We start from the raw sequence: 13,662 nt of genomic DNA, 5'->3' as shown, positions 1-13,662 counted from the left end.
ACCTTATAATGATGCAGTTAATATGATCACTGATATCAGGCAAATCCTCCTTTAATCCTCCTCGCCCCAAGCAATCCTTTAACCTTTCAATTAAAGATATATATTTTTAGCAATATGTATCAGAATGTGCTTTACCCTATATATTTTCTCCAGTTAGAAGCCTACTTTATATAAAGATTGGTATCAGACAAAACAATTGCTTTTCAACTGTGTGATTTACTGACATTCCTACACGATCTTAGGTGCTACAGCAGAAGAACATTCACTATACCCAGCTGACAGAGCTATAAGATAATAACTATATTTGTTTCGCACGTTTCAATACAAGTAACACAGTTCTTTACAACAAACAACATCAAATTCACAAACAATCAGAGTAAAGAAATAATCCTAATAAAATGTATAAACATCATACAATAAAAGCTTTTTTGTAGAGATGTGTCTTGAGATGAGAGATAAAACAAGTAACCTATATTGTTAGTCTAATCTCTTCTGGCAGATTGTTCCAAAGAGTAGGGGCCCTCACCGCAAAGGCTGGATCTCTTTGGTTTTCAGCCTTGATTTTGGAATGGCTATTTACTCAACTCTTTACCAGAGGATCTCAGGCTGCGTCCTGGCTCATAGGGAGGTAAAAGGTCTGACATATTGGGAGCAGGCAGCCCATGTCTGTCTTTAAAAGTAATTATATTAAATTTAAAATCAATACTAAAACAAACTGACAGCCATTCCCAGGATGCTTTAACAGGGGTTGTATGGTTACATTTTTTCAAAAGCCGAGCAGCAGCATTCTGGAATAATTATAGAGGGTGGATTGATTTCTGAAAAAGACCACAATACAGAGAGTTAAAATAGTCGAGTCTGGGGAGATGAGGGCGTGAATGATTTTTCCAGGTCTGTGTGAGAGATAAAAGATTTAACCTTTGCTATGTTATCTTAAAAATATGCTCATATAGCAGCCACACGCTAACAAGCCAAGCAGTAAAGTCCATCAAATTAGATATATCCCATATTTTTAACAATTACAGTCTTCGCAATAAACTGCATAGCATAATAATAAAATGAAACAATTTTCCACTACAAGTAGCACACTTGTAAAAAGCAAAGCATAGATTGCAGAAATTATTATTGGACTCTAATGGAAATCCTTCAAAATAACACAACTCAGTTTCCATATAACATTTTCTACATCATACTATGTATGCATGTATGTATTGATAATATTTTTTTAATGTAAATTGACATAGACACAAAGAAGATGAAGGTGATGCAAAAGTGATTCCTTAAGGGTTTTACTTCAAGTGCTCAATTTTATGTTCAGTTATTCAGCAATGCAAGTAAAAAAAATGTGCTCTTTACCTCCGCGGTGTCCCAAATCAGGCCTGTTCTATTCGAAGTAACTGTTTGGTGGATGGTTTAAGCCGACACTAAGATAGCAGCAGCTACCTTATCTCCTCTACTTGGAAATGGAAGTGAAGAGGTGACTGAGGTTTTTGTCAGAGACAAGAAATTCTTGTGACATATGTTGCAGGACTTGTTTTTGTACACCATTTCCATTTAAAAAGGATGAAGGGCAGAAGGCACAACCTAAAATGTGGGGCGTGTGTGGGAGGGAATGTCCTTTGTATGTAATGAAAACAGTCTAGCTATTGCAAACATATGTAACGTGCTAAAATAGAATCTCAGCTGTGTTTGCATATGGTGCTGAAACTTTGATTTGGCTGTTATGTAATATCCATCATTGTGAGAAAATAATTAGAGAATCGAAATTTACTATAAATGATCATATAAAATGCATTTACTGTTCTAAACCTTGATCACAATTCAAAAAGGAACACTTTCCAGGTTTAGATCACGTAGTGAGTGTAAATAGCCTGCCACTAATCACTGCACTCTTATCTTGATTGATTTACAGGTGTAGAAGGTTGTCTGCTTATTCTTAGGATACACCCAAACAGAAAGGGAAAGATTTGCAATTTCCAAGTTAAACTGGTGTGTATGTGTGCCTTTCCTTCAATTTTCTCGAGAAATAATCGTCCGATCGACTTCAAACTTGGCGGGTCTGTCGCTGAGGATCTGAATCCTGATCCGAATGAGCCCTTGATAATTCCTGAATGTAGACAGCCATCTAAGAAGACATAGCATACATACAGTATAACAACTTTGGAGTTACTTTGGAGGTGTCCATCCAAATTTTTATCCCCTTACCCAGCACCTGGTCATCATAGTCATCATTCTTTATCATAATTTAATACTTTGATGATTACTATTGTTTACTAAAAAACACTTCCACCACTGAGAAGCAGAATAGAAACATGTCCCCTTTGCTTACAATTTAATTAAACCTAATAAGACATGAACAAATGCTCTTTCTAGCAGTAATGTTGACTAGGAATGAAACATGTATTAAACATTTTAAATGCAAAACATACATCGATCAATCAATCAATCAAATTTTATTTGTATAGGCCATATTCACAAATCACAATTTGTCTCATAGGGTTTTAACAAGGTGTGACATCCTCTGTTCTTAACCCTCAACAAGAGTAAGGAAAAACTACAAAAAAAACCATTTTAACAGGGTAAAAAGAACGTAGAAACCTCAGAGAGAAGGCTAGTCGAATAATCCAAAAGCAGTACTACTGCTACTACTACCACTACTAGTACTAGGTACTGTTGTACATGTTGGCAGTGTCCAAAATATACCTCTACCTCTGCAATAATGACTCACTAGTTTTCTCTATAGTGGTAAAGAGACAAGCAATTTGTAGACACTTGTGAACCCTCACTGTTCTGCAGTGGTGTAGTTCCTTTCGCTTAGAGGTGTAGTGTTGCACAGGTTTTTGCAACTGTAAGTGTGGTGGAAATTCTTGGTGTGGGAAATTAAGAATTCTCAGATTAAACTGTCTTTTGTGAATTTATTGGAGCAGGAAATACAACAGAGAATGTAACAAAAATAACAAAAGAGTATATCTAAGAATATAATCTCAATATAATGTGAGGGAAAATGAATTGGCCAGAGTAAGTCAACACAAACCTGTTGACTGCGCTGTTTTCCAAGCAAGTGATATGCTATGCTATGCTACACTACACGTTCAGCAGTAAAGAAGTAACAAAGTAATCAAGACGTTATTAAATATAAATACAAGGTTATATAAAATGAATAGTAATAGTATATAAAGTATAGAAAAGATTGCAGATATAAGATTTATAAGAAATTTCAGACAGATATAGAAACTGCACAGATATTAAATTATTTTGCATATGTAAGTGAAGTTACATATGAGGATTTGTAGTGCAGACTTAGAATTTGGTGCATGTGGTCAACTGGGAGTGGTGCTGGTTGTACAACAGCAGGAAAGAATGACCTGTGTTACCTGTGTTACCTGTCTTGAGACACTTTGAGTGCATCAGTCTGTCACAGAAGCAGCTGCTCAGCGCTGTCATAAATACTTTTAAAATATTATCGATGCACCTTAGAAACGACATCACAACTCATGCAATAAAAATACTTTTATTCCCAAACAAATATCGATGTTTGGTCTGACGTTAATACAAAACTAACAGTCATTGTGACATTTGTCCCTTTTTGTCTCAAAACAGGCATCGCTATGGTCTCAAAGCAGTGTGTTCTGGAGAGGTAGAGTTAGATCCAATTTTATTTTATTCTATTTACGCAAAAGAAAATGTGTCAGAGACGTTTTACAATCTGTGGAATACGACTTCGAAAACACAACTGAACAGGGAACAAAAGAGAAAAGCCAAGAATGAGCCAAATCTCTCTTCTTGGTCAGACAGACACACAATTCACAATAGGGGTCGCATATAGAGAATATACAGAAGTAGCAGGAGCACTATCACAATAAAGGGGAACTTAATATAAATATTATGTCAATTTAGTAGGTATATATGAATGTCAATATGCGAAGTCAATGTTAAACAATCAAGATGATGCAGAAACCACAAATTCTTGTATGAGTCACTTCTTCTGTATGAGACACCAGACAGTCTTGTGCTCTTAGGGACGTAAAACAAACCAACACTGAATCAGGCTCACCAACATTCTGTTAATGCTGATTTAGTTTAAACCCCTTCAGGGACATTTGAGCATTCCAACTTAGGGTTGACTTCGAAGAAGCCTCTAGAGTATCACCTACCACCAAATATATTTTTTATTCCATAAGCTCGGCAGTTGTCTCATCAAAATGCAGTAAAATGATCCAATCTGATAATTATATTTCTGTGGCTATAGGATAAAAAAAAAAAAAAAGTTATCTGTATTGCTGTGGACATGCTTATTGTATAGGCAAAGTTTTAGCATGGGATAAAAGGTTCAAGCCTCTGTATACCAAAGGTTGCTGGTTTGGCATACAGCTGGCAGGACCTGTTGTTGATGTGCATAATTCCCGCATGTCTAAAGGTTAATCTACAGCATCAGCAATCAAAGCAAGCAATTCTATAAATAGCAAAGAGGTTTTAGAATTTTGTCTTAGCCTGGCACCAAAACTCAATCTATGTGCATTGTTTATTGTATTTCCTTGTATTATATATTATATATCAATAATTTACGCTTTTATGGAGCTGAGGTTATACAACAAAAAAAAGTCAGGGACAAGGAAATAAAACCAATGGTTATATAAAATGACAGTGCAAAATGATTAATGTTTACGAGCATTCTAAAACAACTTCTCTTTAAAATTTGAATCAGAACTGCTTAGCGAATATTAAATCACCATCTTTTGGCTTTTAACATTTAGGAAAATAGATATGCAAGCACAAGACATACAATACAAATCAATACACAAATACAAAGAGTGAAGAGTGTTTATTCAGAGAATAGCCATTCAATGCAACGCATATCCATGAAAAATATAAACAGACCAAAAAGTTTCAAAGAGACACTATGTTCTCAGCTGTCACATGGTGACCAAACCCACTGCATTACAAGTTTGGAGCTAATGCAGACGGATATTCCGAGCATCAGTCTGGTTTACATGAGCTCAATGCTCTAGCGAGGAGGAAAACCCCTGTGTGGCCCTCCCCTTCCCCTAAACCCTCCCCTGTCCCCACGGAAATTTGGTCGATTTCTTTCCCGGCCTCTGTCTCCCCCTCTTCCTGCATTCGGCCCACCTCTTCCGCCTCTGGGTGCTCCGCCACCGCGGTCTGACTTCATCTTGGCAGGGGGAGATTTGGGCCGCAGTCTCTCTATTTCCTCGGTGCAGCCAGAAAGGCTGGAATTGGGCAAGACGAAATGTGAGGCGTAGGTCTCAGAGTTAAAGTTACTGTTTGTCAAAGTGGGACCCACTGTCAACCAGCCTAGAGACAGAAGACACCAAGACCAGTTAGCAACAGCAGAAACATTAACTGAACATACTAATGACAGTGTTCACCTAAGGTAACCCCCTTTTGGGAGAGTGCATGTGTCCACCTCACCTGGTCTGATGGTTGAATCTCGCCCAAACAGGTGCAACCTCCTGCGGCCCAAACAGAAGTGCTCGATGATGTGGAAGATCTCGACAGGCTTCTCTACATTTCCCATCTCAGGCTCCTCAGTGATGATCAAGTCAATGTCCACGTTGGCGTGGATAAAGTCACCATCAGTGCTCCTGCGCACGGTTCCTTTGATTCCCATCAGGCAGTGTTCCTAGAAGCAATGTGTTGCACATGTCTTTGTTCAGTTCAATATACTGTAGCATCTACACCAGTTTAAGTTTTAACGCATCGTTTGTAGATGGGTCTTGAAAACTTTCAATTGAATATCCAACATCCACAGACCTTTAAAGAAAATAAATATATATATATATATATATATATATATATATATATATATATATACACACACACACACACACATTACATTATATTTACAATACTATGAACTTATATTTCTTATTTCTGGTGGGCTTGTGTGTGAATATTGTACCTTGGTCCTCTGGAACACTGCTTTTGGGTCCAGTGCCTTGGTCTTTCCTGGTTTATTCTTATTAGTCTTGATCCAACAGATATCCTCACACCGCCTAAAGCCCCACTTCCTCAAACACTGAAATGGGTGTAATAAAGATAAGTAATATGAAGGATTATGTGAGCAAGAGCTAACAAGCACTCAACTGACAGGTTATCGCTTCCGCCAAGAAGGTTTTGCCCCTGTTCTCTGTTTTTTTTAGCTGTTTTGATTGTAAGTAGGATTATACAAAAACAAGGGTTTCATCAAATAGCAAATCATAAATAATGTAAATTCACCAAAAAAAAAAAAAACTGGGAAAAAAACATTTTGATAATGGCATTAGTATAAAAAAGATCCTAATGAAATTAAAGCAATCAAACATCTTATCTACTTTTCTACAAATAGCGGACAATGGGAAACATCTTAACCACAGTCAGAGAAAACCTAAATTGTTGTGGAAAAACAAACCTACCAGCTCCTGTAAAGGCTGCATATTGTTACTGACAAGCTCAAAGAGGACAAACGTCAGACCACCATTTTCCAAGAAAATAATACTGTTGGTATGAGAGCTTTTCTTATGCAAATAGGCCTTTTTTCCAAAGCACCCTGAACAGGTGAGTTTCTGAAGGACTCAAAGAATGCGGTTTTATTCAACAAATTGTAAAAATGACACGCACACTTAAAATTGCCAGACATAATGACACCGGTAAAGAATATGACGCAAATTGACACAAAGCTAAGAGTTTGCCTATAACTTAATTTGTGCTTTTAACGTTAATGTGAGCGATCGGATTACCATCCTGCCCAAGTCCAAGCCTTCACCAGAGCCGCACCACAGAAAGACGAAAGAGCGCAGAGCCGATATCTCCTCGATTTCAAGTTTCATGATCTACAACAGCAGGAGAGAGAGGAGTGAGTGAAAGTGATGCCAAAAGCATAAACCATACAGAATGAATGTACCTTTCACTTATCTCTTCATTTCCCTTGGGCTACGTGCTTAAGCTGCTTGGTTTGATTACGGTCTGTACATTGGCAGGGTCATTGTGGATGCAACCCCAGCTAGGAGAGTTGAGTTTGCCGTTTATCATATTCAAAACATTATTCAAAATATCAAAATTCTCCGCCTGGGGATCAATATTGTGTTCTCTGCAGGTTTGGGTACCGAACTCTACTTGGAGTTAACCAAAATCACTCATAGATACCCAAGTGGCAATCCTCACTACAAACCAAGATTTATTTATTTTAACTTTATTTCCATATGTTCCTGATACTGACTTCCACTCCTCGCTGTATTTTTCGTTGTTACTAACTTTACTCAATTTCTCTTTGTAAATATTAAAGGCACAGTTCACCCAAAAACGAAAATTCACTCACTATCTACTCACCACTTTGGCGATGGAGGGGGAAGTGTTTGAGACCACAAAAACTCTTTGAGTTTCAGAGGTTTTACTCCAAACGGCGTCATTTACACTATGTTTTGAGCCTAAATGTCCTCTGATGTCCTCCGTGTTCGTGCGTAGATTACAGAGGACATTAGGCTTAAAACATGGTGTAAATGACGTTGTTTCGAGTCCAATTTGAATGTCGGGGCTTACTGACACTTGGATAACACCACAGGAGCAGTATGGAGGCATTTAATGTTTGTTAAAAATGTTTGTTTTTTTACGTTTGAAAAATCGGTCACCATTTACTTCAATTGTATTGGATTTGGCCGCAACGCTGTTTACCCCTGAGACTCCAAAAGCGTTTTGTGGACTCAAACACTTCACCCACCCCTCCATTGTTATAGTGATGAGTAGATAATGAGTGGATCTTCATTTTTGAACTATCGCTTGCTACCTGCAAGCCAGTCATAGCAGTGCTCTGTAACTATTCCCATACTGTATCAACATAAACTGCTTGATGCCAAACACTCAAAGATGCATACGTACATCATCCCAGGTCCAGCAACGTTCAGTATTGCTGATGCCTGATTCTCTGTAGTATTCCTCTAAGGGAGGTTCAAGCAGAATAACATCGAACTTGCACTGTAAGTCCTGCAAGTCAAAGTGCTCTGGGTCAGCCTGGAGGTACCTGAACATACAGATACACACACAGCTTTAATATGTTTTTTTGTTTTTTAAACATTGGATACCAGCATAACATGGTGAGTGTTTTCTTATTGAAAGATATGTGGTCTTCCATTCACACAACTATTTTACATACATAGGTGGGGTGTTAGTGGTGGAGATGAGTTCATCCTTGAGTCTGATCAACTCTCGAAGCTTGGGGTATTCTTCAAATCGATCAGCCAAGCCTTAACCAGATAGGACATAGAGGTCAGAACCACATGTGAGCTTGCACGTGTGCATTAACACAAGTGATAGAAAGCCATTATAAGAGAATTTACATCATGATAACACTGTGCAGGGCTCACAAGGCTGATAGAGAAAACATGTCCGCAGACGCAGCAGCAGAGCTCAGTGTCTGATTACTTATGAACATTTAAAATAATTATAATCAAAGTATAGATCACAGCTCTACTTCAGCAAACAAAGATAATGCACATCTTTTTATTTTCAAATATTTTTCTGTGCTCAAGGGAAAACATTAGTGATTAATAAATGTTCATTTAAGTTCACCAATGTTGTTTCTCATTTTTTAATATTACAATGAATTTGTTGTATTTTATCAGATGCAAGACATAAAAACACAACATAAAATTGGCATTATAATCAGCCACCGGTCTCAGTGCTCAGTAAACTGAAAACCCCAAAAGGTCGACTGCTAATTAACACACATATGCAAATACTCACCGACATCTCTGATGAAGTTTTGTGGCCTGTGACCTGTGTCCACAAAGTGCTGACAGTAGTCATTGTGAGGGTTTAAACTCTGAGTTCCCTGAGAATAAACAAATGAATGAGGATTAACAAGATTGGCAGGGTACTCAAGAAAATATATTTGCATAAAAGAGACATAAGTTAGATATTTAGTATCCATGTATTTTGCACTTTCAATACTTGTAAAACTTTTCCAGTCTCAAAACAAAATTCAAACTCTTATGAGGAATAAATTCGGACTAAATATCGATGTCACATCAACATTGGGAATCCTCCTACTTCAATAAATAATAACAAATAAATAACGCTGATTTTGTTACACTTCATCGCCTCATTTATACACATGTTTTACTTCAACAACAATAGAGCATGAGTTTTTTGTGTGAACTTAAAAGATGAAGCGTTTAGTAAGCCAATGATATAAATAGTTTCCACTCAAACACCATGCCCTTCGGTCTCTTAAACTGGTTCTTACCTGTATTTACAGGCTGTATTACTAACCAGTTGTACTGACTGACTGTGGTCTATCAAAACATGGACGGGATGAGTTCTATCGACGTTATATCGACGTATCTTAAATCTGTAGGTTTATCGCCCAGCCCTAAATGACATAATAATAATGATAATTTTGATTGTTACTATTATTATTGTACCATGGCTTGGTTGAATTTCTTATTGTGATGCGTTTTTTATAACTTGGAAAAAGTGTCAACACTAAGTCCACTGGGTGAAAAGGTTCCCACCCCAAATGGAAATAGGTCTCCGAAAAGTATCAGTACGCTAAATGATCAGGCCAGTCAGGTCAGACAGGGTCTCATTCCATTTAGTTTCTGTTTCAGACAGCTTTACCTACCTGTGAGATTCATTAGGCTCCTCTTCCATCTACAATCCTGCACACTTCACATATTCCTAGATCTTGATCTGGCACATTGAGGGGATGATTTATCTGAGTGTGTGAATTTGGTGCAGCTTGATGTACTTTAAAGGGACTGTTGGGCCTTGGCGAAGGTATGAGCTCTAATGAGTTCCATTATAGTCATATAAGCAATCTATATTGCTCATTGCTATATTAAAGATGGCTAATACAGATAATTGGTCTTGGCTAATAACTGGTAACATATAAACAATGTAAAGTAGAAAATTCACATTGTGTGTGTAAAACCAAAGACAGTAATATACCTTAAGGAAAGTACTCGAGTCCTTGTACACCTCCTCGTATGGGTTGCCTTCATCCAGTTGCTGCACTTCCACTTCCTCCTAAAACATACACGCAAACACAAAAACAAACATATCCTTTATCGGCATGTGAGGAACACAATGGCTGCAATTGAAAAGAATTTAAAATTTAACAAATTAAAACATGAATGAAATCACAATGAATCCCAGAATGGACAAACCAAACACTGTCTCTAAAGAGGGCCTTTCAAGTTCTATATAATGTTACATGATGGCTACCAGGCTGAGGGAAGGGGTCTTTAGTTGGTTGCAATATGCAACATGCAACTTCACCCCTAGATGTCCTTAAATCCTACACATACTGTACATATAGCTCAATACTCTCAAGACTACTTCCAAAACTGCCAGTTTATAGTCTAGGCCCAATCCCATTCCCCCCCTTCAGTAGTCGATGTAAACAGACGCAACAAAAGTTCTGCCATTCTAACATTGTTGAGATTTTAAATAAATCAATGCTATTGTTTGCAGTTACTAAAGTGACAAACCTATGATATCCTAATAACATCTATGGAAATGGAAATTAAAAAGCTTGGATGCTCTGCAATATTTCACGTATAAATCAAAAGCACACAGCTTCAGGCTGCTAGCAGTGGTCTGTAGGCAACTCTGCAAGAATGCTTTGTTATTAGAGGAGCAGTTAAGTTCAGTAACATCAGTGCTATAAGCGGGTTCAATCAAGTGCATTGTGTGTCTTCAAAGAGGGGGGTATGCGACATGAAATTATGTCAAAATACGTGATTATCATGCAAAATAAAATAAAAATTAAGGTTGTTGCGAAACAAATGACCATAATACATTGAAACGATATTAAACTAAGATACTACAATTATTATCATAGTTTTTAAATTGTTATTAATGGAGAAGAATGTGGGACTCTTGCATCTTGATGATGATTCGCAAGGCATTCAGGGAAATTCCCATGGCCCTCGGTTTGAAATGTGAGTCTGACAAATCTCCCTTTTTTAACACTTGGCCCTTCCCCTCCATCCCAACAAGGATGGGGACAAACTATGCCTACACGCGAATGCACAAAACAGAGGGGCAGGGCTGAGGGGAAGGGAGGAGGAGTGAAATGGAATAGGGCCTTAGTTTCTCAGGCAAGGGGAATCTTAACTGTCCCGCAGAAAAAAACATCTTAGCTTTTAGTGCCCAGAGGCTCTGGAAAAACCTGCCTGAGACAATGCAGCTTTTTTTAGCATGTGTCATGTTTTAAAACACTCCCCCACACTGACTTACACAACATCATCTTGTGTTGTTTTGTAATCATGTTTTATCCTTACATATTGATGTTATTATCATTCTAATTTTGGTTGTATTCTGTATATCACGGTAAACTGAGATTACACTCACCTTCTGTTCTTCCACATCTTCCTCTGTGTCCTCTCCCTCCGTCTGTGCCTTCCTTTTAGAGGGCAGCGCTGAACTGTCAAATGAAGACCTGCACAAATACAAACACCAAGATAACATTTCTAACATCTGATTTCCCTTTAAGAGTTCGGCACCGGCGACAATGAGACAAAACTGGGATTCATTTCCCGCACAAAAACTGATTCGGGAGTAAAAGGGGGGGCTGTGCAATGTAGAAAAGTCCGAAAAATTAACAAATGGGGTTTATGAGGTCATGCACATACTGGGCATATTAAAATCAGTCGCTAGTTTGCTTTTAATAGTTGTACCCAATAGTACTTTTCCCTCTGTTGGTTATGAGACTGAACAACCTCTCACCTGCATGTTTCTCTCGTCTCCTCTATCTCCTTGAGTTCGTCTTTACTGTTGAGGACAGCTCCGATGCTGTCTGCACTCTCAGCTCCCAGCTGTGGACACACACAGGTCGTTAGTCCATCAACTTCTGGTATATTCTCTCTTCACTTATCTGAAGCATTAGCCAGTCCTGACTATTTATTCAACCTTATACCAACACAGCAAATGCGTTTCATTATGAGTATTTTCTTTTATGCACATCCTTTGATTACACTTAAACGTATCACTGCTGTATTTACAAGCGTCCTATTCGGTATCAAATGGGCTCAAACAGCGTCAGCATGTGCAACTCATTCATTTGCATTTACACTGAGGTGATTTGCGTGTACGAGGCTGAACATGTTCGAATCAGCTCCATCAGCTCAGTTGTCTCCATCATTGTCCAACTTCTCTGTCCTTTTAACCACTGGGTCGGAAAATGCGTTTCCCACTCAACGCTAACTCTTGCTTGAGTTGTTAGATTAGCTTACATGCTAACAACATCAACACTGTGTACTTGCCTGTTGAGCTAAAAGCTGCCGCCTAAGTTTTTGTCGCTGGCGAATCTCCTGCAGTCGACTATTCATTTCGCCCCCTTAGAAATCGTGATTAGTTTAAACCCCTGGTCGTAAGTTATTAGAAGAACCTTCGATACATGTATCTGACGGACTAGCTAAACAACAAGCGGCTAACATGTAGCATCTATGTTAGCAGCAGCCGCTAAAAAACTCAATGGGTACACTCGTTTACTACACCGGGGCGGTCGGTATGGATGTACGTCCCTGCTGTGGATGGAGTTAGCTGCTAAAATAGAGTTGTAGACACATGACAGCAGCTGTTGTCAGTTGTATTGCTATGTGATCTGTTACATGTATGACATGTACATATATGTGATATGTTACATGTAAGATATGTACATATATGTGATCTGTTACATGTATGACATGTACATATATGTGATATGTTACATGTAAGATATGTACATATACACTACCGTTCAAAAGTTTGGGGTCACTTAGAAATGTCCTTATTTTTCAAAGAAAAGCACTGTTTTTTTCAATGAAGATAACATTAAATTAATCAGAAATACACTCTATACATTGTTAATGTGGTAAATGACTATTCTAGGTGGAAACGTCTGGTTTTTAATGAAATATCTACATAGGTGTATAGAGGCCCATTTCCAGCAACTATCACTCCAGTGTTCTAATGGTACATTGTGTTTGCTAATCGCCTTAGAAGACTAATGGATGATTAGAAAACCCTTGAAAACCCTTGTGCAATTATGTTAGCACCGCTGAAAACTGTTTTGCTGGTGAGAGAAGCTATAAAACTGGCCTTCCTTTGAGCTAGTTGAGTATCTGGAGCATCACATTTGTGGGTTCGATTATACTCTCAAAATGGCCAGAAAAAGAGAACTTTCATGTGAAACTCGCCAGTCTATTCTTGTTCTTAGAAATGAAGGCTATTCCATGCGAGAAATTGCGAAGAAACTGAAAATTTCCTACAAAGGTGTGTACTACTTCCTTCAGAGAACAGCACAAACGGGCTCTAACCAGAGTAGAAAGAGAAGTGGGAGGCCCCGGTGCACAACTCAGCCAGAAGACAAGTATATTAGAGTCTCTAGTTTGAGAAATAGACGCCTCACAGGTCCTCAACTGGCAGCTTCTTTAAATGGTACCCGCAAAACGCCAGTGTCAACGTCTACAGTGAAGAGGCGACTCCGGGATGCTGGCCTTCTAGGCAGAGTGGCAAAGAAAAAGCCATATCTGAGACTGGCCAATAAAAAGAAAACATTGATATGGGCAAAAGAACACAGACATTGGACAGAGGAAGATTGGAAAAAAGTGTTATGGACAGACGAATCAAAGTTTGAGGTGTTTGGATCACACAGAAGAACATTTGTGAGACGCAGAACAGGTG

The 13,662-nt window shown here is 38.3% G+C and overlaps 1 protein-coding gene across 1 annotated transcript; it reads right to left on the bottom strand.

The window, feature by feature from the left end:
* Positions 1–4,807: 4,807 nt before the first annotated feature.
* Positions 4,808–12,459, bottom strand: mettl14 (methyltransferase like 14). Its single transcript, XM_034595614.1, has 11 exons — positions 12,261–12,459; positions 11,725–11,813; positions 11,350–11,437; positions 9,943–10,020; positions 8,737–8,824; positions 8,147–8,237; positions 7,873–8,014; positions 6,738–6,830; positions 5,921–6,037; positions 5,431–5,641; positions 4,808–5,313 (listed from the first exon to the last, which is right to left on the bottom strand). The coding sequence occupies exons 1-11, from the start codon at positions 12,324–12,326 to the stop codon at positions 5,006–5,008; spliced, it is 1,371 nt and encodes a 456-aa protein (XP_034451505.1). The 5' UTR covers positions 12,327–12,459; the 3' UTR covers positions 4,808–5,005.
* Between the last annotated feature and the right edge of the window lie 1,203 nt (positions 12,460–13,662).

This window comes from Hippoglossus hippoglossus, chromosome 1 (genome assembly GCF_009819705.1).
Source record: "Hippoglossus hippoglossus isolate fHipHip1 chromosome 1, fHipHip1.pri, whole genome shotgun sequence".
NCBI lineage: Eukaryota > Metazoa > Chordata > Actinopteri > Pleuronectiformes > Pleuronectidae > Hippoglossus > Hippoglossus hippoglossus.
The sequence above is the reverse complement of the archived record's forward strand: the minus strand, read 5'-3'. Positions and strand labels throughout refer to the sequence as shown.

Coding starts and splice junctions, on each gene's coding strand:
- mettl14 (XM_034595614.1), bottom strand. CDS start 12,326: ATGAATAGTCGACTGCAGGAGATTCGCCAGCGACAAAAACTTAGGCGG. Junction 8,825..9,942: donor ACTCGAGTACTTTCCTTAAG/GTATATTACTGT, acceptor GTTTATTCTCAG/GGAACTCAGAGTTTAAACCC. Junction 8,238..8,736: donor AAACTTCATCAGAGATGTCG/GTGAGTATTTGC, acceptor TATCTGGTTAAG/GCTTGGCTGATCGATTTGAA.